The sequence below is a fragment of the Perca fluviatilis genome, chromosome 13 (genome assembly GCF_010015445.1).
Source record: "Perca fluviatilis chromosome 13, GENO_Pfluv_1.0, whole genome shotgun sequence".
NCBI classification, from domain to species: domain Eukaryota; kingdom Metazoa; phylum Chordata; class Actinopteri; order Perciformes; family Percidae; genus Perca; species Perca fluviatilis.
The window spans coordinates 4,578,955-4,605,394 of NC_053124.1; the positions used below are offsets into that span (position 1 = coordinate 4,578,955).

Here is a 26,440-nt window from a genome sequence, read left to right on the forward strand (position 1 = left end):
ACATTAAGGAAACGCTTAATACATAGCACAAAACAGCTTACCTCGTCTGGCTTGCCGTGATGACACGGAGGCAGATGGTACCGGCGAGCTGCAGTCCTGTGGTGATGGTGGTGGTGGTAGCTCCGTGTCATCGTCAACATCCCCTTCCTCACCAGTGAGAGACAACTCTATAAACCACAAAACAGGGAGCAGGTTTAGTTTATAAAGCTCATTCAAGACAGACTTTTCACAATAAGACCTGAGTCACCTTTATGAAACATCCCTCTTTTTCTTTGGCCTAAAAAACATGAGGTGATTTAGCTCATAAATAATAAATCTTCAAATTCAATTCTCATAACAGTAAATAAAGGCAGTTGTGTGTTTACCCCTCCTAATCATCCCCTGATGTAAGCTGCAGACTGCATACAGAGCATTTATTATTTTATCAGTGAGCAAACTTCCCTGCTGAATGTTGTTTTGGCTTTTAAAAGTGTTACGCAAACAAGACATTTTGTTGGCGAATAACCGTCAAATCAAAATCGGATGCATGGATTAAAAAGTTGATGAGTACAAAAGTCAAAAAGTAACGTTACCTGAAAACAGCGTGTGGTTAGTTTTCAGTATCTCACATCACACTTTCAGTCACTATAAGACCACTAGCTACTACGGTCAGAAACATTGTGCCAACACATGAACAATAACGTCGCTGTCAATGGGCTTATTTTAGCTAGCTAGCTACCGACCGTTAAACGGTTGTTCTACACTTCTCTGGTAACCCGCAACCGACATCTCATTCTGTAGCCTTTCAAATACGGGTTTTGTCCGCACAGCTCCATCCAATTTATTTTGAATTTCTGTGGAGGACCACAAAGTCAGCAAACAGTTGGTTTCCTCCACAGACCACGGTTGTTTTGGTTTTCCGTCCATGTCCAAAGCAAAACGGTAACAGCTGTCTATGGTTAACAGCTGACCGGTGTTTTAAAAATGGCGTCCCGATGTTTTTGTTTTCGAACGTTACGATGATCCAGCACCTGACGTAATCGGTTCTTATCTCTAGACCAGCGCAAAGTTGGTGCTGAGTTGGAACCTGTTTTCTTGGCCCAGAGCCAGGTTTATTTGTGTGGAAAAGCAAAGAACCGGTTCGATTTTGGCACTGACTCCGAACCAGCACCAGAACTGCCTTGGTGGAAAAGGGGTAAGAGAGGCCTTCTCACAGAAACGAGGCTCTGATGCACCTTTGATAGTCCTGCTCCTAGCTCAAAAACCGTAACTCCTATCTCTTAAGGTTTAAAACTGTGAGAGACATAACACCCTGCTGATCATCCTGTCCAAGAATGGTGTGTGTTGTGTAAGAAATGTGAGGACAGCAGCTGTCTGAAAAGGGCCTGTTTCTCTTCTCCTCCTGGCATTTCTGGTAGGATTTAGTACAGGAGGCAGTGCGGCAGTTGGTGGAGATGGCTTCACTTGGAAGCTGAGTGTGCCTCGTGTGAAAGTCAGATTGCCTCCTTGAGCACATTGTTAGAAAGGGCACAAGATTACCTACATTTTGATGTAAACGAAATGTATGAGGAGTTAAAACTGTGGATGGTAGCGCAAGGTAAAGAAAATTTTGCTTATGCCTCTTTCCACTCTGTCCGAACATTCCATCCCATACACACCAATGTAAAAATGGCAGAAAGACATTAGTTCAAAGCTTCAAAGAAGACGGATTATTTTAAAAAGTACTAATGGGATTTGAAAGTTGAATACCAACACAAACAGTCACTTCACAGCAACAGCTTAACATGTCAGGGATCAGATCAAATGACCAACTGCAGTTAAAGTTGCCATGACAACTCCTATTTCAGAGAGTTCTTAAAAAAGTATGAATGGAAATTAAAAGTTGTATCAAACTCAGTTAATGAAAGATTATCCATAACCCTAAGGAATAATTTCCCATTAGTATAGGAGAAGGAGGAGGAGACGAGTAGGAGAGGAAGAAAGGAGAGGAGTTACACACACACACACACACACACACACACACACACACACACACACACACACACACACACACACACACACACACACACACACACACAAACACACACACCCCAACAGAGGAAGAAATGAGAGGAGTTACACACACATACAGACACAGGAAGATGAGAAGAGAGGAAGAGGAGAAGAGAAAGGAGGAGAGAAGTAGAGAAGGAAGAGAGGAAGAAAGGAAAGGAGTTACACACACACACACACACACACACACACACCAACAGACAGACACAGGAAGATGAGAAGAGAGGAAGAGGAGAAGAGAAAAGGAGGAGAGAAGTAGAGAAAGAAGAGAGGAAGAAAGGAAAGGAGTTACACATAACAGACAGACAGAAACACAGGAAGAGAGGAAGAAAGGAAGAAAGGAAAGGAGATACACACACACAAACACACACACACACCAACAGACAGACACAGGAAGATGAAAAGAGAGGAAGAGGAGAACAGAAAAGGAGGAGAGAAGTAGAGAAAGAAGAGAGGAAGAAAGGAAAGGAGTTACACACATAACAGACAGACAGAAACACAGGAAGAAAGGAAGAAAGGAAAGGAGATATATACACACACACACACACTCACACACTCACACAAAAGACATACAAACAGACGAAGAGAGGAATATATGAAGAGGAAAAGGAGAAGAGAAGGGAAAAGGATGACAGGAGAGGAGTAGACTAGGAACAGTAGCTTCACACCATTGGTCAACATGACAGGGACCAACTGCAGTTAAAGGTTGCTATGACGACTCTTGTCTCAGTGAGGCCTTCTCACAGAAACAAAGCTCTGATGCACCTTTGATAGTCCTGCTCCTAGCTCAAAAACCGTAACTCCTATCTCTTAATGTTTGATACTGTGAGAGACATAACAACCTGCTGATCATCCTGTCCAAGAATGGTGTGTGTGGTGTAAGAAATGTGAGGACAGCAGCTGTCTGAAAAAGGCCTGTTTCTCTTCTCCTCCTGGCATTTCTGGTAGGATTCAGTACTGGAGGCAGTGCGGCAGTTGGTGGAGATGGCTTCACTTGGAAGCTCATTGTGCCTCGTGTGAAAGTCGTATTGCCTCCCTGAGCAGATTGTTAGAAAGGGCACAAGATTTCCTACATTTTGATGTAAATGTTATGTATGAAGAGTTAAAACTGTGTATGGTATCGCGAGGTAAAGAAAATCTAGCTTCTGCTTCTTTCCACTCTGTCAGTTGGGCCCTGCCCTCTGAGTCCGAACATTCCATCCCATACACACCAATGTAAAAATGGCAGAAAGGTATTTTTTCTAAGCCTCAATGAAGACAGATTATTTTAAAAAGTACTAATGGGATTTGAAAGTTGAATACCAACGCTGAATGTATGAAAGATGGGGAACGTTTTAAAGTTTGAATGGTGTTCTCGGTGTATCGTATGGAATGAGTAGCTAGCAGTTGAAAATGTATGAAAATGTGTCAACTTTGAACATTTTGTCCATCCGCTTTAATGGGGAAAAAATGTCCGCTAAACGTTGAAAATCTCGGAAATTATAAATGTTATGAATAATAAAAATAGTAGCACACCATTCTGAATCAAGCCGAACGTTTTGATGTATGAATGAAGTTTCTATGTTGAAAAATGTGGAAGGAGTTAATGAACAAAACTCCGGTAAAAATATAAATATGATAATATGATAAAATTTTATCAGTGTAGAATATAGATGTGAATGCCTCCAGCATTCACACCAATAAAGAAATAAATTTTAGTGGTGTAGAATATAGATGTGAATGCCTCCAGCATTCACATTAAATAGAGAATGCAATTTCTGAAGAAATTGCGGTGTGAATGCTGTATGTTGAAAGGCTGACATTACACTGCTGATTGCTGACTTGAATTTTGTGACAAGGTTAAGTAGTGAGAATAGTTGAAAAAGTGGGAATGGTTTTAATAGTATGAATTACTTAGAAAAGTTGAATAATACCCAGAATGTTTGAAAATGTTGGCATGTTTTAATTGTTTTTTTGTTGAAAAAGTGGGAATGGGTTTATTAAGTAGCCTATAAATATCATTGAAAAGTATAATATGAATTACTTTATTATGTGGAATATCTTGTTTTTGAAAAACGCTGAATGTCTTTTGAAAAGTTGAGTAATAAGATGTGGAATATAATGATTAAATATTTAATAACCAAGAACAATTTAAACCATGTTAACTTATTTTACAAATGCACACACATTCTAAAAATAGTCAGTGTCAACTGCAACAAAATAATTTCTATTACTCATACGATTATTACCATACTTTAGATGACAGAGCCTTCAGTGCTGCAGCTCTCTCTCTCTTCCAGCAGAAAATCCATTATGCCACATCCATGGACATATTACAAATCCCCAAAACTCACCTGTACACCACAACCTACAGAATAAGTTAAATTAATCTGAGTAGACATTGCCACTACATAATACATTAATGTATTGTTTATGTTAGTGTTACTCATTTTACTTTAATATAAGTGTCTTTCTGTTCCTTGAAATGCAAAAATCCAAGCTCTTATTATTATTATTATTATTATTATTATTATTATTATTATTATTATTATTATTATAACTGTGTTGAGTGGTTCATTCATTCATCAATGATCATATAGGCAATGGTGCAATATTCAGTGCCATAACTTTATTCAAAGTTTGCACAAAAGCATAGGTACAGCTTAAAATAAAAACAGATTACATTACATTACATTACATGTCATTTAGCTGACGCTTTTATTCAAAGCGACTTACAATTAAGTGCATTCAACTGAGAAGGTCCAAACTCTAGACAACAAGTAGTAAGTGCAAGTACATTAGCTTTAAATAAGCTAAGCTACAAAGAAACAAAAGTGCAGGTTAAAGAGTTGTTTTTTTTTTTAAACCGAGGTGTAGTCGGAAGAGATGTGTTTTTAGCCTTCGGCGGAAGATGTGTAGGCTTTCAGCCATCCTGATGTCGATGGGGAGCTCATTCCACCATTTGGGAGCCAGGACAGTGAACAGTCTGGATTTGGTTGAGTGATTAGTTCTCCCTCGCTGTGGGGGGGCAGCAAGCAGTTTGGCTGATGCAGAGCGAAGTGGGCGGGTTGGGGTATATGGTTTGACCATGTCCTGGATGTAAGCTGGGGCTGGTGAAGAGAGCGGAGGAGAGGTGTAGTGTGAGAGAACTTGGGGAGGTTGAAGACAAGTTGAGCTGCTGCGTTCTGAATGAGCTGCAGGGGTCGGATGGCACATGCAGGCAGGCCAATCAGCAGGGAGTTGCAGTAGTCTAGACGTGAGATGACTAGAGCCTGAACCAGAACCTGAGCCGCCTTCTGCGTTAGAAGTGGACGTATCCTTCTGATGTTATGCAGCATGTATCTGCACGATCGGGTGGTTGCAGCAATGTTGGCAGTGAAGGAGAGTTGGTCGTCAAGTGTCACACCCAGGTTTTTAGCAGTCTGGGTGGGGACTACCACAGAGTTGTCGATTGTTATAGTCAGGTTTTGGGTAGGAGAGCCCTTCCCTGGAAGGAAAAGGAGCTCAGTCTTGTCAAGGTTGAGTTTCAGATGGTTAGTGGACATCCAAGAAGAGATGTCGGTCAGACAGGCCGAGATACGTGCTGCTACTTGAGTGTCAGACTCAGGAAAGGAAAGAATTAGTTGGGTGTCGTCTGCGTAGCTGTGATAAGAAAAGCCGTGCGACTGAATGACAGACCCAAGGGAGTTGGTATAGAGAGAGAAGAGGAGGGGACCCAGGACTGATCCCTGAGGAACCCCAGTTTTGAGTGGGCAAGGCTCTGAGCTAGATCCTCCGCAAGTTACGGGGGGCCCGGCGCCGGTAAGATGTCCGCAAGTAAGAGGCATGCGCAAAGAGGCCTAAGAGCACCCACCAGATTCTGGAGTGTTGAAATGAGGATCTGGTGATTCACTGTGTCAAAGGCAGCTGAAAGGTCTAGAAGGATGATGATGATGGAAGAGAGAGAGGTTGTTTTAGCAATGTGAAGCTGCTCAGTGACAGCAAGGAGGGTGGTTTCTGTTGAGTGACCAGCCTTGAAGCCAGACTGGTGGGGATCGAGAAGGTTGTTCTGGTTGAGATAAGTAGAGAGTTGATTATAAATGCGCCGCTCCAAGAGTTTTAGATAGAAAAGGAAGAAGGGACAGGACAGGTCTATAGTTATTTACATCAGAGTCGCCGCAGTGTTGGTTTTTGAGTAGTGGGGTCACTCTTGCCTCTTTGAGGGCATCGGGGAAACAGCCAGTTGACAGGGAGATGTTAATGAGAGTGGGTGAGGAAAGGAAGGAGGTCAGGAGCAATGGACTGGAGAAGGTGAGAAGGGATAGGATCCAGGGGGCAGGTGGTTGGGGCGGGCAGAGGTAATCAAAGTAAGAATTTGATTTGGAGATAGAGGGGTGAAAGAGGCAAGAGTACTAGATGTGCCGGATGGTAAGGTGATTTCAGAAGGTGTGGTGGAGAATGCAGAGCGTTATATCATCTATCTTTTTACAAAGTAGTTGACAAAGTGGATTGGTAGAAGGGAGGAGGGAGGAGGTGAACTGGGGGGATCTAGCAGGTTAGAGAAGATTGAGAAAAGTTTTTTGGGGTTTGAGTAAGAGGATTCAATTTTGGTTTGATAGAAGGAGCTTTTTGCTGCAGAAATAGAGGCAGCGAAGGAGGAAAGAAGAGACTGATAAGTAAGCAGATCATCTGGGTGTTTAGATTTCCGCCATTTCCTTTCCGCTGCCCCGGTATAGTTGATCTTTCCAGCACATACCGAGTCAGATAACCGCGGCTGGGGAGGACTTGAGCCGGTGGAAGTGAAGTAGGGCAGAGAGAGTTGAGAGAGGAGGATAGAGTAGAGAGTAGAGTGTCTGCGGCAGCGTTGGGAGGCATGAGTAAGAAAGAGTCAGATGGAGGGAGGGTAGCTAGAGAACATGCCGCCAGTGAAGAAGGAGAGAGTGAACGAATATTACGGCGGACAGGTACAGTGTCTCTTGAGATATGGTTGTGAGCTTGTGAGAGTGGGAGAGAGTATGAGATGAAGAAATGGTCTGAGATATGGAGTGGAGTAACAGTGAGGTTGGATATAGAGCAGTTTCTAGTAGGGCTGCACAATTAATCGAATTTTAATCACGATCACGATTTTGGCTTCCCACGATCAAATTTGCGTGATCGAGCGATATTTAAAATGTGTCATTCTCTTCATAGAACAGTTTTTGCAAAGGCAATCTAGCGCTCCATAAACCACTGTCTGATCACATGTCTCCATGAGCCAATCAGAGCTGTTCCCTGCCTGCACCGCGCAGCTTAGTTTCTAGATGTAGACAGTCACAGAGGACAGAGTAACGTGAGGAAAATTCCACAACAGGTAGCAGTCGGTCATCATAAGCCGGTCACGATGTTTACCAGTTTACCAGTAAACGCAACGTTTTGTCCGGTCTGTGTTGTTTTTCAGACAACAGCAGTGACCAGTGCTAGTTTGTGTCTTTTAGCTCATAGCTTTAGCAGCAGACTGTTGGACGTCCCGCTGTTGGAATCCTACAGTGAAATACAGACACACTACACTGTTTAGCAGTCAGCATTTTAGCAGTGTTTAATCCAGTTACTACTGTGGCTAACGGTAGGCTAACGTTACCTGCTGTGTAACGTGTTATTAGTGTTTACTAGCGTGACATTCAGCGATGTTTATGTTGCCTCTAACGTGGGTTTCGGAGCATCAGAGCGCAATGCAGACATGTAAGTGTCAGTGTAATGAGCCACAGAAATCCGCGTAGCTATTTCGTCTGGTAGATACCAGGCATACCAGGCACCACATGCGCCCGTTAACGTGAACAGAAAATTGCGTTGCCTGTATCTTTCACGGCAAACATGCATGTCTGGAAAGCGGTCACACAACAGCTGAAATGGCATACTCCTTCACAGTATCCTTTAATAAAGGAGGAATGTAGCACAATATGGATGTATTAGTAGGAATGTAGCACAATATGGATGTAAAAGCAGTTACAATTATATAATTATGTGACAATAAAATAATCGTGATAATTAATCGTGATCTCAATATTGATCAAAATAATCGTGATTATCATTTTGGCCATAATCGTGCAGCCCTAGTTTCTAGTGAATATGAGATCTAGGTGGTTACCAGCTTTGTGAGTGGGTGGTGAAGGAGAGAGTGAGAGGGCAAAAGAAGAGAGAAGGTGAAGAAAGACAGCTGACTTCTCTGTCTGGATGTTGAAATCACCCTGAAGTACCAGCGGAGGGCCAGTTTCAGGGATGTTTGAAAGAAGGACATCCAGCTCCTCCAAAAATTCCCCCAGAGGACCAGGTGGGCGGTAGATAACAATGATGACTAGTTGCACCGGATGAGTTATGGTGACAGCATGAAGTTCAAAAGAGAGAGGAGTGAACTCTGGCAGTTGGTAGAGAGAAAATCTCCACTTGGGGTTAATGAGAAGGCCAGTACCTCCACCTCTCCCAGTGGGTCTGGGTGTGTGAGTGAAAGAGTAGACAGAAGAGAGAGCAGCAGGGCTGGATGTGTTGGTTGGTGTAATCCAGGTCTCTGTGAGAGCAAGGAAGTCAAGGGATTGCAGGGATGCAAAGCCAGATATGAACTCAGTCTTGCGAGTGGCAGACTGGCAGTTCCACAGGCCACCTGCAACAAGGTGTTGTGTGTGTGTGGAACGGGTGGGATAGGTAAGAGTGGTGGGGTTGCGGAAATCTTGCGAGCTAATGAGTGGTTTGTAGTATCTCCGAGAGGACACGTGGACAGGAATGGAGAAGCAGCACATTTCCGGATAAAGTCACCAAGCAATGTAGGTCGGATATGAGATATCAGCCTACTTAGCTTCCCACTTAGCCTCCCGCGAGGACTCCTGCGTAGACTCCTTTGTCTTTGTCCTCCGAGTCTTCGTCCGATGAAGCTGCCGCTTCACGCAAATACCAATTTTAAATAAAAAGAGGGGACTGTGTTGGCTACCGGTGGGAGGCCACACCCTCGCTAATCAGTCAAAGCACCTGGGAGTCGTTAGGCCCCAAAGTCACACTTCACACTAACTAGTTTCACTCTAACAAAACCACTAACTTTGCTCAACCAAAACCAATTACAGCAAATACACAGCAGCAGCAATAGAAAGAAAGTAGAACAGTCAAAGAAGTAGCAGAAAACCCAAATGAAGTAAGTACTTAACTTAGTAGCTAGCTGTCCAGTAGTCAATTCCTTCAGCAATCAAAAGCACTCATGATGATCTGATCATATTTGAAGTACTTTGCACCATCAGCCTTTGACCCTCAAAGCATGTCAGGAAAAACTCCATAAAAAACCTTATTAGGGAGAAATAGGAGAAACCTATCAGTAGGCCAAGTCTTAGAGGGATCACCTACCAGGACGGCTGAGCATGCAGTATTTGTAAAAGATTCTGGAGAAGAACCTGGCTCTGCATCGGGAATGATTGCTTTCTGTTGCAGCGGCTGTGTTGACTTGAACTCTTCTTGGTGCAGAGCACTCCCTCAATGCAGCATTTGCTGTAAACCGGATAAGACATGTCATAAAACAAATATTAAGCATATAATCACATACAGATTTTTTTTTGATTTTTCTTACTAGTAACCATCTGCATTTTAGGTTACTTACACTTTGTATGAGTTAACCTGAAGAGGAGCATTGAAAACCTCAGCAAAGAGTCATGCAGAGTCAGCACTGCCTCTGATGCTTCTGTTCCTGATCCTCTGTCCATGTGGTTCTCGTTCTGTGATGTGTGGAGAGGAGAGAAAAATAACACCTCTGATGGATATGGCCAACACAAACATATCACAGTTTTTTTTTGTTTGGAAATAAACTGTCTGAAGTGGCATGCTGTATGCATTTTTCAATGTTAAAGAAAAACACAGTCACATACCAGGTCCAGAGATTTGTATGCTGTAGCTGTAGCCTCCGACTGTAGCACAGTGAAGTGTTGCTGGAGTTCACTTTTCTTCCTAATTGTCGTTGAAGGAAGACACTAAAGCATAAAACCCCTTGGATGGTGTTTTCTGGCAAGAACAAGTTCAAAAACACAAACCAATATCTCTTAATATCAAAGATTTCCATATTTACCTCTGTAAATTAAAATGTTATAAAAATCTATTCAAGGTTATTGTAATATAAGCACTTGCTACTTCCTATCATGAGTGCCACTAATTTTTTTAGGTATGCATACACCACAAATTATATAGTTAACTTACACAATTCTTGGATCCAGCCACATGGTTGTGCGCCTCTTGTATTTCTGTTGGCTTGGCACTGCTCTCTCAGGATGGCCTTGCTTCTTTCACATGCATCCAACTTCACCTCTTTTAGTAGACTGCTGGAATAGAGAGATGACAATAACCATTGATGCAGATGGTCAAAAAGTACTGAATTACTATAAATTACTTGAGTAGCATTCACATTAAAGAAAATGATCATAGTAACATACCAAGTACAGTTCCAGCCATTTTAAAAGGTGAAGCAGTGGCCTTTTGGCATGGTGTCTCTGTTCCCCAGGTAGGATATTTCAGGTCAGCAGTGAAGAGTACTGTGAAGTGTTGCTGGACTTCATATGTCTTCATGGCCTGTCATGCTTAAAGTGTTGCCTGTAAAAGCAGTAGTGCACACACAGAGAAAATAAATAGCGAGAAAAATGCAAGAGCAGTTCTACCTTATTAAAGGCAATGATTATTAAATGTGTCCATACGCTATAGTGTTTTGTTCACTTACTATGTACCTGGGTCCAGATTGAAGAGTTGGAAGATGATTTGTATGTGTGAACTAAAAGTCATGATCTAGTAAACTACATTTTGAAAATATTTTTTTTACCATTTGTCACTGTTTGAACCAAGTGTAAAGTAGTCAGGTATAATTGTTAGCCTTTTTATTTATTTTTGGTGATGTCGTCCCCTTCCTCCAGGACAGATTTTACAGCCTGGCTGCCAAGGATGACCCCCAACCTCTCAATTGTAGTATTACTTCTTTAAAGTTTAAGTATAAAAGTAATATTTTGAGAAATGTATCAAGTAAATACAAATTTTAATCTATTCATCCATGCAATACTAGCTTAGAGTCATTAACGCAAGTATACTGTAATATTGCAAAGTTTGAATTTCATGAAGTGACGAGTTATATTCACGAGTTAGCCTATATTTCAGGGGTTAATATACAGTACACAGGATTGTGATAACTGTGATAAGTTCGCAGCACACCCGAATGGAGACAGTACTGTGTTCTTGAGATGAAAACGGGGTCCAATAGTGTATTTTTGTTGGTGGTGGCAGCAGTGATGAGTTGCTCGTAACCTTTAGACTGAAATAGTTCTAGTATCGGTTTGCTTGCTCTAGACAATAGATGTTCATTAAAATCTCCACAAACTAAGATGGGATGATGATCCATTATTTCCAGTGCATCTAAGAGGCTTTGCAAGTTTGATAAAAATGAGAGGACGCTGTAGCCCGGAGGCCTGTAGACAGCGGCAATCAACGCATTGATAGGAGCTTCGAGCTTGACGACTGTGAACTTGATATCAGTAGCATTTTGTATGTACTGCTTTTCACGGACTTGGACATGGCTTCTCACATAGATAGCAACTCCGCCACCGTTTTTGTTGGCCATGTGAGGAGTGTTTGTGTATGAGACGTTTCTATTGCGTTTAAACATGTTGTGAGCCTTCTAAATGGAGACTTTCTGAAACAATGGATCCTAGTAGGTGAGTCTCTGTTAGACATAAGACATCTGCCAGAAGCAGTTCATGGTGACTTTTGATTTCAGCAATATGAGATGGCAGTCCTGCTGTGTTATGCTGGACGACTGTTAGCGTATCTGGCCTGTTTAACGTTGTTGTGACGTGAAGTAGAGGCATTATGCGCTCTAATGAAGCTTCATTCATGTTAGCGAGACCTGTGGTAATATCAGGGTTGGAATATATATTGCGCATACATATCTAAAATGTGTAGTCCGCTGAGAGATGTTACTCTACTGAGAGCTACATAGGCCATTCCAGGTTCAAAGATTTTTTTCAGTGATACTGCTGCTGAAGAAGTTGTCATACCTTGCACCTTGTGTATTGTACATGCAAAAGCAAGCTTAATGGGAAACTGCCTGCGCACCACTCCCTTTTGCATCAGTTTCTCTTCCTCCCGGTCTATATACACAATATTATCAGCTGCACCGGTACTACTGTGTTTGTTTCCTGCATTTTCATTGACAAGTTCTAGACCAAGTTTACTGACGTGTGGACCACCTTCACTAGTCACTATTTGTGCTATTTGAGCGAAAGTTCCGTTGCACAGACCAGCTTGTACGTCAATGTTTCTGGTAATCATGACACGTGCACCTATGGCAACTTTTATTGAGTCCGGTAACTCTTTGTTGGTGCCTTGGAAAGGTATAGCATGTCTTGCCATCCTACCATTTTTAAGATCTTTTTTATAATCATCTGCATCTATTTTCACGATGTCTGAGTGGAACAGATCTAACGATGCAGAGTTGTGTGCATCAACCTGTTTATTTGTAGCAAAAATGTGCAGTATGTCCTTTGGACAGTGTGCCGGTTCAATTATAGCCTGTGAAAGCAAAGCTCTGTCTTCCTCTGAAAATCCATCTGACTTTCCTTTGACACGGATACGGTTTAGCATCTCAGCAAAAAGGACATCATCTTTCTGACGCATAATCTCAGTGAGTGTGATCATATAAAAATGCTGATGCCAGAGGTCGAGTTGAGTGAGATCATATACGCAAAGAGGTTTAGACTGTCTAACAGGTGGTAACTGATGGAAATCTCCAACAGCAAGGACTGACATTCCACCAAAAGGTCTCTGAATTTCTTTGATTTGCCTCAATCTCACATCCACGTAGGCAAAGAGAAACTTTGAGACCATAGATACTTCATCAATAATTATTATTTCAGCATTTGAAAGCTCAGCCCCAACTTCATCTAGTTTATTGCCAAGGCCTTGGAACGGAGGCTTTAGACTTCTTGGCAGCTTGAGGAGAGAATGCAATGTTGTACCTGAAATGTTGAACGCTGCAGTGCCAGTGAATGCGGTTAACAGGACAGTAGGTTTAGATATATCTGCTTCCTCTGCATATCGCGGAAGTCTGCCCAATATTTTGGAAGCCTCAGCATGGATGCATTTGATAACGTGGGACTTGCCTGTTCCAGCACCACCATTAATGTAAAAGAATAACTGTTCTGGGTTTAAGCCACAGACACGCTTTAAGCACCAGTCTCTGATGGTGTAAAAGACGGAAGCTTACTTCTGGTTCAAGTTCTGATACATTTGGCGTAACAATGTGGAATCTATGTTAGGGGCCTCTCTCGTGATTGTAGTTCCTGTAGTTTCTGACCTAGTATTATATTCTGGTACATTCTCTTGTAGGTCATCATTATCAGGTTGTGCTGCCTCAATTTCTTCGATACACTCTAACCTTTGTAATTCACTCTCTGGAGCAGGTTTCACCATTCGTTTCTTATGCCACCGTTTTGTTCGTACTCTTCGACTGCACTTTCAATGTCTTCCCTGTGTTTCTCATATTTCTCTCTATTTCGTTTGACAATTTCAGACACGGCTTCAGGGTAACCTGCACCTGGTAGCTGGACGCCAGCACAGTCATGGAAAGACTTATAAGTAGGGAAATTACTACTTTTCAGCTGTGACTCAGAGCGATGAGGGAGGTAGAGTTTAAGCAATGTGCAATTAAATTCCTCAGGAAACTTTTCCTCTGAAAAGCTGCAATATTTAATGACAGCAGGTTTACCGTTTGTTCTCCTCTGAACGTATCCCATCTCATTCAGCAGAGGAAGAACATTTTTTCCCTTTGTTTGTTTTCCATAGACAATCCTACAAGTGGAAGCAAAATCGGCAAAGTACATTGCCTAAAATTCTGGTGTTTCAGGTCTAGATTTATACTTATCGGGTAACCCGCTCATCCACACATTAATGGAGTTTGGTGTTTTGTTCTCTAGGAACGAGCGGGGGTAACTAATTTTAAGCGCATTGCCGTCTGTCTGTAGAAATACGACACTGCGTGTACACTTTTTCATGTGTAGACCGCATACACGTGCCACACACGCTTGAGCACTGATCTCTCTTTTTTTGGAGTACGCCTGCATAACTTGTTTCGTTTCATCGCTTTCATTGACATTATCATGACGCGCGTTTTGTGTTACTGTTTTCAGGTATTCACTTAAACCATGTTCGGCTTTGCTAATGTACTGCACATATATGCAATACAGGAGTAAGCGTTGAGAATGAACTGTATATCTAAATTGGTGTCCCAGGCTTCAAGGAGGTTACGATTGTAGCCATTTACCCAACTGTCTTTAGGATCGCGCTTCAATATCACCGAACTGGATTTGGCTGTCATACACAAACATTCAATATATTCGTCAAGGGTGAGCTCACAGAGAGCCAAAAGTCGGTGCAAACTGAGATTTGTGTTTTCAGGTTCATTAAGCAACAGTTTCAGTGTCGTGAGCTTGGTCAATGCTGCTGCTTCTTTTTCTGCATTACATTATCTCCTGGTCTTATTATCATGGTTGCTTGGGCAGGTTGTTTGGGAAATCCAAAACGGCAATTAGAATCACTGTATTTAACGCAAGTCTTGGAATGGTTTTTGCTGTGCATCTGAACTTCTGTTACTTTTTTGTACAGTTCGGGTTGTGTGATTGGATCAGGCAGCTCAGCTGTGAAGTACCTGGAAACAAAATCACACACCTTCTGATCAGAGTCTACTTCAAAGACAGGTGCTCTATCCACCCATATGAGACAGTGATTGTGTGGGCTTCCTCGGTTCTGGAATTCCAACCGGTAAAAGTAGTCCACAACTTTGCCAATTGGTTGTGCAGGTGAAAGGATCAAATCTCTGAAAAGCGCCTCAACACGTTTGTCAAACATGCGCATTGTCGTCACAGGATTGCTTCTTAATATGTCACACTTGGAAGACCAGTCGAGCTCATCAAAATTGACTTGTTCACCTTGTTGATTCTTTATAGCAGTAATAACCTCTTTCCAACGCATTTCGGCAGCAGAAAATGTACAAAAGAACGTAGGAGTTCCCAACTGTCTAATCATAGCAAACACATCTTTCGTTGTTTTTTCCCAGTAGGCTGGCGTGCCTCTCAGTGGGGTCATAAATCGAATTGCATCTCTGTTACGCACTAATCTTTCAAGCTCCTGTTTGTCCTGCAACATTGCATTGTTTATTCTGCGGCCATCTCGGGTAAAGGGCCTGCCTTTACGCAACTGTATTGTCATGCTGGAAGTGGCTTGGTACATTTCTGTTACAAACTGCGCAAAGAACAAGAAGTTTGTATCTTTAGCGAATCGGTCATCGACACAACAAAGCCTAGTTTTGAAATAGCTGCAAGGTGTTAATCTCCTAAACCTGTTTTCATCTAGTGTGTTTTTACCAGTGGGAAACTGAACAGGGAAAGCCATGGCCTCAAGATTAGGGGTTTTAAAAAAGCTCACTGGTTTGTTTCCTTCAGCAGGCGCAACAGAATAGATTCCCTCACTAAAGCTTAATATCTCCTCTGAAATATCAGTTGGCTGTAGACAAGATTCTAAAGCAATACCGCCATTAGGTTCATCACCATGTTGTTGCATGTAGTCTGACTGCTGCTGTGGATGATCGTCATCACATGATTGACCGTCAATAACCTGTTCAGCGTTTTCAGGAATGCTTTCTGCCTCGCAAAGCACATTGTTCTCAAAGCTGTCAATTTCCATGAAATCTTCAACATTATAATCACTATCATCCATTTTGTCTTCCTCATCAGTGTCATCTTCCTCATCAGGAAATGTTGGATCACATAACTCGGGGTCATCTCTGATTGTTATGTCTTCGTAATGGGGATGGACCTCTTTAAGCAGAGCTCTCACTAGTTTAGGCCAGTTTACAGTTTGGAACAATTGATGGCCTTTATAGCACAATCGTCTCTTTAGCTTTACTCTCATGACTTGAGATTCACTTCTGAGTCGAGGTAAGGCATCAACTGTTTCTTGCACCTCTGAAGGGACACATATTCCGTTGCCATGAATGGCTCTTTGTCGACCTTTGGGAAGTGTGATAATTTTTGCAAATGGTATGCATTTGGCAGAGAGGTGCCTTTCCAATATGTTTAAAGCACTTAGTTCAGGTGGAATATCAGCAAGTTCTAAATTATTAGCCATAGCAAGGGATGGCATGCTATCATTTTTTAGGTGATCGTGGCAAGTGTAAGATATCCACTCTCGCTTTCTCTCATCTGGTACACTGTTGTGTTTTTTTACATTCATCAGTGCAAACATGAACAAACCTCCCTGTAAGGCAAGGTTCAGCAACATGTGGATCTTTAACGTAGTTTGACTTGTTGCAGCGTCAAACTTGATTTGAAAATAATGCTCTATGGCAAACTGTGCAGACATATGTTGGCCCGTTTTTTGTTTGTAATTGAAAAAGCTCTATAGCTTCTCTAATCAGCCTTTCATCCCTTTGGTTTTGGTGACTGTTATCTGTATAGTTATGGTGACTTTCATTTCTGAGGCTATGTTCGGTGTTTATTTGTCTGTACTTTTGTCTTATTTTCAAGGCACAACGCATGTTATTGGACATTGTAAATGCAAATTATATCTGCATTTGTTTCTCATAAGTTGTCTCATTGTTTCTTTTTGTTTAGATCTGAATGTAATGTTTCTGTATTTGTTTCCTATAAGTTGTCTCATTGTTTCTTTTTTTTTAGATCTTAATGTAATGATGTTTCTGTATTTGTTTCCTATAAGTTGTCTCATTGTTTCTTTTTGTTTAGATCTAAATGCAATGTTGTTTCTGTATTTGTTTCCTAAAAGTTGTCTCATTGTTTCTTTTTGTTTAGATCTAAATGCAATGTTGTTTCTGTATTTGTTTCCTATAAGTTGTCTCATTGTTTCTTTTTGTTTAGATCTAAATGCAATGTTATTTCTGTATTTGTTTCCTATAAGTTGTCTCATTGTTTCTTTTTGTTTAGATCTAAATGCAATGTTATTTCTGTATTTGTTTCCTATAAGTTGTCTAATTGTTTCTTTTTGTTTAGATCTGAACGCAGGGTCATTTGCATAACGATTGTTTATATACAACCTCTTCCACTGCTTAAAGCCAATGTCTTTACTGTAACGATTTGTTGAGTAAAATTTCTGCCTATGCCGGAAGTTAGGGTTTTGTTGATAGTTAGTAGTTATGTTGGACATCTTTCTGTGTGTATACTCAACATTTCGACTGTAACTTTTGCTTTCCTGTGATTTTTTTAAATTCTTATAGAATTTATCATTCGCATACTTTTCCCTCTCTTTGATATTTTTAAGTCTTTTGATTTTTTCTGCAATTTTGCCAGGTGTAACCTTTCTCTTTTCCAATAACCTAACTCTTCTTTTGAACTTTGCCTATTTTTTTTGGTACGTTTAGAATCTATATTTGGCATATGATGATCGTCACGTGTTGTTGTGTCTGATCTAGGACATTCCACTGCACCTTCACCGCTATTATGATGCATGAATTCATTTGCATTCAATGTAATGTCAGCACAGGGTGTGGACTCTGTAACTGACAATGATGGAAAAGTCATGTCTTTTTCAGCCTGTATTACACTGGATACAGTGTCACGGTCTTGATCACTCATGTGTGAAACACCAATATCTGCATTGGTGTCTATAAGTGCAATATTTTCATCGGTAGAGAGTTCATCCAAACTCTGAAAAAGCACAGGTGTTAGCTCATAAGGAGCATAGGGGCTGGCACCTAACATCCTGAAAGATGTGACGATCTTTCTTATTAGATCACTTAAATGTGTGAAAATTAACATGACAGCTGTACCGTTACCGTCTGGGCAATGGGGTAGGCCGTCGGGTCGTCGAGAGTGTGGGTCAAAAAAGCCATACCTTCCTTGCTGGTCTTGAAAAAGCGCGATGCACACTGAACGCATGCTATCATTTTTTAGGTGATCGTGGCAAGTGTAAGATATCCACTCTCGCTTTCTCTCATCTGGTACACTGTTGTGTTTTTTTACATTCATCAGTGCAAACATGAACAAACCTCCCTGTAAGGCAAGGTTCAGCAACATGTGGATCTTTAACGTAGTTTGACTTGTTGCAGCGTCAAACTTGATTTGAAAATAATGCTTTATGGCAAACTGTGCAGACATATGTTGGCCCGTTTTTTGTTTGTAATTGAAAAAGCTCTATAGCTTCTCTAATCAGCCTTTCATCCCTTTGGTTTTGGTGACTGTTATCTGTATAGTTATGGTGACTTTCATTTCTGAGGCTATGTTCGGTGTTTATTTGTCTGTACTTTTGTCTTATTTTCAAGGCACAACGCATGTTATTGGACATTGTAAATGCAAATTATATCTGCATTTGTTTCTCATAAGTTGTCTCATTGTTTCTTTTTGTTTAGATCTGAATGTAATGTTTCTGTATTTGTTTCCTATAAGTTGTCTCATTGTTTCTTTTTTTTTTAGATCTTAATGTAATGATGTTTCTGTATTTGTTTCCTATAAGTTGTCTCATTGTTTCTTTTTGTTTAGATCTAAATGCAATGTTGTTTCTGTATTTGTTTCCTAAAAGTTGTCTCATTGTTTCTTTTTGTTTAGATCTAAATGCAATGTTGTTTCTGTATTTGTTTCCTATAAGTTGTCTCATTGTTTCTTTTTGTTTAGATCTAAATGCAATGTTATTTCTGTATTTGTTTCCTATAAGTTGTCTCATTGTTTCTTTTTGTTTAGATCTAAATGCAATGTTATTTCTGTATTTGTTTCCTATAAGTTGTCTAATTGTTTCTTTTTGTTTAGATCTGAACGCAGGGTCATTTGCATAACGATTGTTTATATACAACCTCTTCCACTGCTTAAAGCCAATGTCTTTACTGTAACGATTTGTTGAGTAAAATTTCTGCCTATGCCGGAAGTTAGGGTTTTGTTGATAGTTAGTAGTTATGTTGGACATCTTTCTGTTTGTATACTCAACATTTCGACTGTAACTTTTGCTTTCCTGTGATTTTTTTAAATTCTTATAGAATTTATCATTCGCATACTTTTCCCTCTCTTTGATATTTTTAAGTCTTTTGATTTTTTCTGCAATTTTGCCAGGTGTAACCTTTCTCTTTTCCAATAACCTAACTCTTCTTTTGAACTTTGCCTCTTTTTTTTTGGTACGTTTAGAATCTATATTTGGCATATGATGATCGTCACGTGTTGTTGTGTCTGATCTAGGACATTCCACTGCACCTTCACCGCTATTATGATGCATGAATTCATTTGCATTCAATGTAATGTCAGCACAGGGTGTGGACTCTGTAACTGACAATGATGGAAAAGTCATGTCTTTTTCAGCCTGTATTACACTGGATACAGTGTCACGGTCTTGATCACTCATGTGTGAAACACCAATATCTGCATTGGTGTCTATAAGTGCAATATTTTCATCGGTAGAGAGTTCATCCAAACTCTGAAAAAGCACAGGTGTTAGCTCATAAGGAGCATAGGGGCTGGCACCTAACATCCTGAAAGATGTGACGATCTTTCTTATTAGATCCCTTAAATGTGTGAAAATTAACATGACAGCTGTACCGTTACCGTCTGGGCAATGGGGTAGGCCGTCGGGTCGTCGAGAGTGTGGGTCAAAAAAGCCATACCTTCCTTGCTGGTCTTGAAAAAGAGCGATGCACACTGAACTCATGATCAACAACGCGTATCTCACCCCTGACGACAAGCACTGAAGTCTGTCTGAGAGGTTCAGGTGATCGCCTTCACCAGTAACAGCTGCAAACACACCAAACATTGAGTCACACTTTGTCATTTTGTGATCCTGTCTGTAGCCAAAAACAATCTCGGGCAATTCTTCTGTATTCAAGTGTGCGTGAACCTTTCGTCCACCAGCGCTTAACTGACTCTGAATAAGTGTATACATTGCATGGCCTCTGTCTAAAACAAGATCAAGTCTGCCCATTGGAGTTGTTGTAATTCATGCAGGAAAGCAAGGAATGTTGCACAGTTACAGGTACACTGACTGTTTTTGGAATCAGCATATGTATAATGCCTCTGACTGCGGGATGCTAACACACGTGTAACATTAGAATGAGAAGACTGAGGAAAATTTACTTCTCTGTTGCTGTGAGGATGCAAACTCGCTGTCTGTTGCTGGTGTTGAGTGTTGAGACTCACCAAACTTCTGCCAACGCAGTTTGGAAGCTTGAGACCTCTTCCCTTTTCTAGGCATGGACACCCTGCTTGGATGTCAGTTTCAAAGGTCAATGTCAAAGTTTGTGCAGGTTGTATGGTAGTCCTTATAAACTGTCAAATTGTATCTCAATTTTAGAGGTCGAAATCTGTATACAGTAGACTGTGTCAAAGTATTAGCTAGATTTTGTCGAGAAGTGTACTGAAGGTGTATCTCAAAGTTGAAAGTTTGAAGACCTTTTGAAAAAGGTAGAGTTGACTATGTCAAAGGAGATATGTGAGGTTTGTCTTAAAATAAAATATCAAAAGTGTAAAAAAAAGTGATCCACTAATAAGCTCAAAGGCCACAGAGATCCAGTAATATTTAGCCCGAAGGCCACAGAGATCCAATAATAGCCTGGGCAATTTCTGCCAAAACGAGGCCAACAGTGTGAAATACAGGGAGAGAGAAAGAAGGCAGAGACAGCAGATTGAGCAGAACAGAGGACAGAGGATAGAGGGGTTGGGGCTTGTGATGGGAGAAACAGCATAGACTACAGGACCAGTGTTCCACCACCTTCTTCTCCTTCTGCAGAGTGTGGACCAGACAAAACATCATTATTTTATTAAAATCGTTATTAATGGTAATTGCAATAATTATTATTTAAATGTATGTTCAGCCATGTGACTGTAAACATCAACCAAACATTCATATATTTTGTTTATGAATGCACACCTAGCCTATATGAAATGCAGACCTAATATTTTAAAGTTGTGTGGACTATCATAATAAAAGACCGACACCTACTTGCCATTTCATGCTGCCATTATTGATGAGGTTTAAAAGGCACAAAGAATATAAAAAAAGGGAATGTACTCAGATTTCAGTTTAAATGATCCTATACTCACCAATCGAGCAGAGATGCTGGATCATATTCTTCTGTCTATGAGAGGAAAGAAGATGTAGACTGATGTGTGATCAAATATACAAATTGTGTCAAAATACAAAAACAAAAATCATTGTATAGCTAGGTACAAACACTGCCCAGTGACGTTAAATAGTTAGCTAATTAGCCAAAATCACATTTGTGAAAGGAGTTTAGAGCAATACTACAGTTACTATTTTCCTTATCTGCCTTACAGTAATGTTGCCTATCAGCTAACTAAAACTGTTGTGAAAAACAAATAGGCCTACAGGTGATCAATGGATTAAGGACTTGGACATGTACCGTTATTATTATTATTAGCTTGTCATGATTTCACACAGACTTGGTACGGATGGCAGGGTCCAGGAGGTCTTCATACCTGTAAATTAATAAATACATAATATAATATTAATAATTAATAAGGTTAATAAGGATGAACCTAATGCAGTAGTCTGATGTCCCCTATACTTGATTTGTGTGATAGATAAATTCATATTTGACAGCAGGTATTACTTACTGCTTACTGGTTTCGATCTTGTGGCATAAATATAATAGTTAACATCTGAGTCCGCAGCTCTACACAGTGAGCTATCGGAGCTCTGTATGAAGCCGCTTCCAGTCACCTATCTATCAGCTACGTCATCAACCAGGTAACATTTTGATTTGAGCTGATCTAAAACAACTGTTTACCTGGGCTTAGTTGAGGAAATACCCGATGATAGTTTTCACGTTTCCTTCCTCACATCTACGGCCATATGGACTACTACTACTTCCTCACAGCCACCTACTAAGCTACACATTGGGACTGGTACATATTTTTTAACGGTAACAATAACTCGTGGTCTAATATTGTCGATATACACAGTTGTTACCACCGAGTCACAGAAAAGAAGACCATGCATTCAAACTGAGTCGTGTAGCCTACTACACGACTGCCAAACTGATGTAAAGTTGTTCTGAAATCTAACGCCGACACAGCAAAGCAGCTATTGATATTTTTGAATGAGCTTATTCATCTTTAGTGATATAGCATTATGTTAACCCACTTTGTGGTTAAAATAAAACATCAGCAATACAACATGAGAAACATCACATTCATAGCATTAATTAGTACAAGCCACTTACAAAAACGCATTCATAACGAATCAGGACAATTGCAAGAAAGGCGAAAAAGAAAGTTGATCTGTATATGCCTGAATCGCCTCACAGTGATTGCCAACATTAAAGCAACATTTTGTTTTGGGTTGATCTGAAACAATAATAGGCCTATATCATTTCCTCGTGTCTATTGTAATATTGTAGCCTCCCTTCGGCGTATCTTAAAATACCCGACATATCTGTTGTGATTTCTCTATCAACACTTTTTAAATGTAGGCTATAGCTTAATGTCCACAATCACATTATGTAGCCTATATTAGTTTTTGGAAGTGGCTTGCTATGAATGTGATGTTTCTCATGTTGTAATTGCTGGTGTTTTATTTTGTCCACAAGGGGCGCACTGGGTTAAACCCATAGACTGTTACTCATATCACTAAAGATGAATAAGCTCATTAAAAAATATCAATAGCTGCTTTGCTGTGTCGGAGTTAGATTTCAGAACAACTTTACATCAGTTTGGATGGAATGATTCGATTAGACACATTACAATGCTTGGTTAATTCGCAGCCAAACTCAAGTAGGTTAACACTGTATTACAAGCCGTTGTTTTGCAAATTCTGAGGTATATATTAGGCTACTATATCCCATACCATATAGGTTACACAAAAGGAGAGACAATGACTGTAAATCATGAAGACCATGCATTCAAACAGAGTCGTGTAGTAGGCTACACGACTCAGTTTGAATGCATGGTCTTCTTTCTGTGACTTCGGTAAAAACTGTGTATATCGACAATATTAGACCACGAGTTATCGTTACTGTTAAAAAATATGTATCAGTCCCAATGTGTAGCTTAGTAGGTGGCTGTGATGAAGTAGTAGTAGTCCATATGGCCGTAGATGTGAGGAAGGAAACGTGAAAACTATCATCGGGTATTTCCTCAACTAAGCCCAGGTAACCAGTTGTTTTAGATCAGCTCAAATCAAAATGTTACCTGGTTGTAGGGCTGCACGATTATGGCCAAAATGATAATCACGATTATTTTGATCAATATTGAGATCACGATTAATTATCACGATTATTTTATTGTCACATAATTATATAATTGTAACTGCTTTTACATCCATATTGTGCTACATTCCTACTAATACATCCATATTGTGCTACATTCCTCCTTTATTGAAGGATACTGTGAAGGAGTATGCCATTTCAGCTGTTGTGCGACCGCTTTCCAGACATGCATGTTTGCCGTGAAAGATACAGGCAACGCAATTTTCTGTTCACGTTAACGGCGCATGTGGTGCCTGGTATCTACCAGACGAAATAGTTACGGCGCATTTCTGTGGCTCATTACACTGACACTTACATGTCTGCATTGCGCTCTGATGCTCCGAAACCCACGTTAGAGGCAACATAAACATCGCTGAATGTCACGCTAGTAAACACTAATAACACGTTACACAGCAGGTAACGTTAGCCTACCGTTAGCCACAGTAGTAACTGGATTAAACACTGCTAAAATGCTGACTGCTAAACAGTGTAGTGTGTCTGTATTTCACTGTAGGATTCCAACAGCGGGACGTCCAACAGTCTGCTGCTAAAGCTATGAGCTAAAAGACACAAACTAGCACTGGTCACTGCTGTTGCCTGAAAAACACACAGACCGGGACAAAACGTTTGCGTTTACTGGTAAACTGGTAAACATCGTGGACCGGCTTATGATGACCGACTGCGCTACCTGTTGTGGAATTTTCCTCATCGCTACTTTGTCCTTTGCGTACTGTCTACATCTAGAAACTAAGCTGCGCGGTGCAGGCAGGGAACAGCTCTGATTGGCTCATGGAGACATGTGATCAGACAGTGGTTTATGGAGCGCTAGATTGCCTTTGCAAAAACTGTTCTATGAAGAGAATGACACATTTTAAATATCGCTCGATCACGCAAATTTGATCGTGGGAAGCCAAAATCGTGATTAAAATTCGATTAATTGTGCAGCCCTACCTGGTTGATGACGTAGCTGATAGATAGGTGACTGGAAGCAGCTTCATACAGAGCTCCGATTGCTCACTGCGTAGAGCTGCGGACTCAGATGTTAACTATTATATTTATGCCACAAGATCGACACCAGCTCGACCCAAACTTGAATGATTTTATTTTTTTTAGATCTTTTTTTTTTTTTGTAGGTGGCTGTGATGTGGTAATTACTTAGACAAACATTTTTGCGACGGTAGATCTGGGAAACTATTTAAAAATCGGCAGTAATATGTTTGTGATTGTGTAACGAATCTGGTGACACAGGCGGACCACATCGGCAGCTGTTAGGTAAACACAACAAACGGAAACCAGTTAGTGTAGAAACCAGTAGGGCTATAACACCGGCATTAGTTAGCTAGCTTCGCTGCATTGTCAGTTACTTAGTTAGCATTAGTTAGCTAAGCTCACGTAACGTTAAGAGTTATTTTTTCATCAGTTTATACAGAAATATATAAACGCCAATGAATATGTATTTAATCTAGACTAAAACATCAGGGTTAAAGTGTCTGAATTATTAAAGACAAGATGAGCAACGTTAACCGGTGTTTCGGTTTAACAAGAGGCCATGTTAACTGCGCCAAATGAGCCAAATGCGTCTGCTGTTGTCGTAGTGACGACAGCTGTTGAAAACGGGAAGAGAATACGTAGCTGTCCGCGTGAATGCCTTTCAATTAAGTTGTCATTAAAATGTTAAAACAACGACGTTTACGTTACCTCTCTGACTTGTCTTTGGCAGTGTTGTCTGAGGAAACTTGTCAGGTCGCGGTTAGAATGTGGCTTGCTGTTAAGGAAAAAAGGAAGACAGCATTGCTCTTCCTGTTAATGTCTATAATACGTTTTATTGAATAGACCTATTAGTCTTCAGATCTTGTTTAAGTAAACACATGTCACGCATGGATGTATTAAGAGAATGATTTCACGTAGAAAACTATGTAGCCCTTTTAAAAGTAGAAAACAAATTAATAAACAACTTGGATTCGAACTCGTACCATTGTGGGGGAAAAAAAACAATTCCGCTGTCTAACGCACTGCGCCACCAAATTGCATCGTTGATTGATGGGCATGGCATGATATGAACTCAAACGTCACACAGAGTCTCTTAAAATTAGGAGGTAGTCAGATCAAGTTGTGACCATAACCACACTGCATGCAAATAACTGACAAGCTGCTCTTGCTCAGAAATTGTCTTTGTTTTGTTTGATTCTCACAAAAAATGCATGTCTTGTATGTCTGTCCATGGTAAACACATTGAAATAAACTTGAAACTCAAGTGTCCATCTCTGATAAATCAAATAATAAATCAATCAATAAACAAACAAACAAACATGATTCAAACTCGTGCCATTGTGGGGAAAAAAGCAAGAGACTAGGTGACCAACACAGTACACCACAGGTTCTACAATGAGTTATGGTAAGTATAGCATCAAAATATCTCATATATCGTATATTTAAAACAGTAGGCAGCTAGATTAAGTTGTGACCACACTGTCCATTTACATAAGATAATTTTACTGGTTTCCAACACAATTAACAGCCATTTAAAACCAGATAATTTTTATAAAATGTTGATGTGGTAACAGTACAGTTTAAGTAGGCATTACAAAGCTGGCGCAAAGTGAGGTGTAAGTAAGTCGAAGGATATGCGAAAGTGATAAGGTAATAACACAATATGAATAGACAGTCATATCACTGCTGAGATTTAGTAAAGAGTCAAAATACAGTAAGTGCAAACTATATAAATGCTGAAATGTAGTAAAAAGTCAGTATATAGTTAGTGCAAAATATGGTCTAGCTAGCGATGTAGAACAGTAGATGTAAAAAAAAAAATAATGGTATGACAACAAAGGTGGGGAGAACAGTTGAACATGCCAGGGCAGATGAATAGTGCAAAAGAGCGTAAACAGATATGAAAGCAGTGCAGGTTAGGATGTGCTTTTGTGCAACTGTGCATGGCAGATATAATGAAATAAGGGTGTGCAAAACGGAGCATGAATGATTAGATTCAACTTTATTGTCATTGTGCAGAGTACAGTACAAAGACAGCGAAATGCAGTTAGCGTCCAACCAGAAGTGCAAAAAAAAGACAAAAACAACATATGTATATTACATTGCACTTTTCTGCTTTTTTAGTATACAAGTATAGACAGATGTTGCATTATTTCAATGCGTTTACCGTGGACAAACATACAAGATGTGCATTTTTTGTGAGAATCAAACAAAACAAAGACAATTTCT

General features: G+C 40.3%; 2 protein-coding genes across 10 annotated transcripts in view; both read right to left on the reverse strand.

Moving 5' to 3' along the window:
- LOC120571998 lies at positions 1–18,453 on the reverse strand. 9 transcript variants are annotated; one of them, XR_005641332.1, is made up of 7 exons: positions 17,927–18,453; positions 10,425–16,178; positions 10,192–10,313; positions 9,867–9,999; positions 9,602–9,716; positions 9,352–9,492; positions 41–167 (listed from the first exon to the last, which is right to left on the reverse strand). XR_005641332.1 is itself a non-coding variant. In XM_039821180.1 (6 exons), exons 2-6 carry the CDS (start codon positions 10,212–10,214, stop codon positions 16–18), a joined length of 510 nt encoding a protein of 169 aa, XP_039677114.1. In that variant the 5' UTR covers positions 10,215–10,310; positions 10,425–16,695; the 3' UTR covers positions 1–15. The 9 variants fall into 9 exon arrangements, 2 of the variants coding, with proteins under 2 accessions (XP_039677114.1, XP_039677112.1); XR_005641333.1 differs by lacking the exon at positions 17,927–18,453 and adding an exon at positions 9,159–9,291 and having other exon boundaries at positions 9,399–9,492; positions 10,425–16,695; XM_039821180.1 differs by lacking the exon at positions 17,927–18,453 and having other exon boundaries at positions 1–167; positions 9,867–9,945; positions 10,192–10,310; positions 10,425–16,695.
- LOC120571766 overlaps positions 18,189–26,440 on the reverse strand; it is a 12,370-nt gene continuing 4,118 nt past the window's right edge. Inside the window, exons 4-8 of the mRNA XM_039820855.1 lie at positions 21,377–21,452; positions 21,057–21,091; positions 20,091–20,736; positions 18,661–19,751; positions 18,189–18,224 (exon numbers count right to left, since the gene is read on the reverse strand). Of these exons, the coding sequence (XP_039676789.1) occupies positions 18,189–18,224; positions 18,661–19,751; positions 20,091–20,208 (1,245 nt within the window). The 5' untranslated portion in view covers positions 20,209–20,736; positions 21,057–21,091; positions 21,377–21,452. The remainder of the gene's footprint in view (positions 18,225–18,660; positions 19,752–20,090; positions 20,737–21,056; positions 21,092–21,376; positions 21,453–26,440) is intronic.

Bases quoted from the DNA above. Each gene is read 5' to 3' on its own strand.
- LOC120571998 (XM_039821180.1), bottom strand. From the start codon at position 10,214: ATGTGGCTGGATCCAAGAATTGT. The intron at 9,946-10,191 runs GTAAGTTAACTA...AACGACAATTAG, and splicing joins TGGCTGGATCCAAGAATTGT to GAAGAAAAGTGAACTCCAGC. The intron at 9,717-9,866 runs GTATGTGACTGT...CACACATCACAG, and splicing joins CATACAAATCTCTGGACCTG to AACGAGAACCACATGGACAG.